Source organism: Sceloporus undulatus, chromosome 3 (genome assembly GCF_019175285.1).
Source record: "Sceloporus undulatus isolate JIND9_A2432 ecotype Alabama chromosome 3, SceUnd_v1.1, whole genome shotgun sequence".
NCBI lineage: Eukaryota > Metazoa > Chordata > Lepidosauria > Squamata > Phrynosomatidae > Sceloporus > Sceloporus undulatus.
The window spans coordinates 214,993,986-214,995,506 of record NC_056524.1 but is presented as its reverse complement, the minus strand read 5'-3'; the positions used below and the strand labels follow the sequence as shown (position 1 = coordinate 214,995,506).

General features: G+C 39.3%; 1 protein-coding gene across 1 annotated transcript in view; it reads right to left on the bottom strand.

Annotated features, from left to right (window-relative positions):
- Nucleotides 1-509: 509 nt before the first annotated feature.
- The window catches only part of KLHL6 (kelch like family member 6), a 42,581-nt gene continuing 41,569 nt past the window's right edge, over nt 510-1,521 (bottom strand). The window contains exon 8 of the mRNA XM_042457320.1: nt 510-1,358. Coding sequence (XP_042313254.1) covers nt 1,057-1,358 — 302 coding nt within the window. The 3' untranslated portion in view covers nt 510-1,056. The remainder of the gene's footprint in view (nt 1,359-1,521) is intronic.

Here is a 1,521-nt window from a genome sequence, read left to right as displayed (position 1 = left end):
TGAGTGATACAAATCTCCAGAATTTCAGAGAGAAGTCTTTCCTAGCTATCTTGAATGTGCCAAGGATTGATGCTAGGACCTTTTGATTGCAATGTGCCCTACCTTTCAGCAGTGGTAGCTGGTGGCTCAGTGACAGCGAATCCAGTTTTCAGTACTGTATGAGCTTGAAAGGAATTATCTAAAGTGCTGAACCTGCTTTGAGGATTGGGTTCAGCACCCTGAATATCTCTTTAAAGTTTAGAGCAGTCTTTCTCTGGAGCTCTTGACATAATTCTCAGGTCTCAGGAAACCCCTGCATAAAAATTATTATATCTAATAGCTCCAAAAAGTGTTGTTTTTTTAAAAAAAATTAAAATCACAGTCTTGCAGAACCCCTAGCAATCTTTCATGGAACTCTAGGGTTCTAGGGAACCCTGTTTGAGAAAATCTAGTTTAGGGTGAAACCCAGAGCAAATGTATTGTCACATTGTTCTTAACCTCTGGCCTTTCCCCATTGATTGCTGTCTTCTCTTTTCCCTTCTTTTAATAATCTATTTTTCCCTAAAGAAGAGAAGGTATCCATTTAAGGTTTGATCTCATTTGCTATTGTGATCAAACAATTATTAAATTTTTAGGTGGATGCAAAATGAAAAGAGGACTTTCAAAATGACAAACATTAACTTTATTTAATTAAAACATATCTATACTTTGAATTAAAAAAAGAAACTTCTAAAGCAGCTAGAATTTTTTTAAAAAAATCCAAAGTGGTGTGCGCACTCACATGCACACACAAGCGCACTCACACATACACTGCAACTCACAGCTAACTGATGAATAAATTTCTCACTAGTTGATACTTCCAATCAATAAATAGCATAGTCCAGATATGAACATAATTTAAGGCATTTGCAGTTCCACAGGAAACTGAACAATTACACAAAAGGTTTCTCACAAGGATTCTGACAGCTTGGTGGCTTCATCTCAATTTAGCCTATATATATCCTTGGGAAAAATGAGGTATTTTGTGATCACTTCTTCCTCTTCCTCTTCTTCCCATATCCTGAGTCTTCTCCACAGTTAGACAGAGACTGCTCCAGGCACTATTTTGCGGATATATGTGTAGGATTTCCGGAGAGTGACGCTTCCATGATGGGAGACTCCACGGGGAAGGACACATTCCTCTGTCAGTTTCTGGGTCTCAGCATCCCAACATAACACTGTGGCAATGACTTCATTTTTCTCATCCCGACCTCCAGTGATAAACAGTTTGTTGTTGCAAGGGGCAATTCCACAACTTGCTCGTTCATGATTTAACTGTGTTATCAGGCACCATGTGTCTGTGAGTGGGCTGTAAGAGTATATTGCCCTCATTGCCCCACCTGGAATGGTAAGAGAAAGCAAATGATTTTTCTCAATAATGTGTTGGTTCTCAATCAAACAAATTAGGCTTTGTCCAAAAGGTTAGTATCAGATTTCCTCTACCCACAACACAGAGGCCATTATCAGATGAGTCTTGAACTGGGGGACTTCAGCACTGGGCGG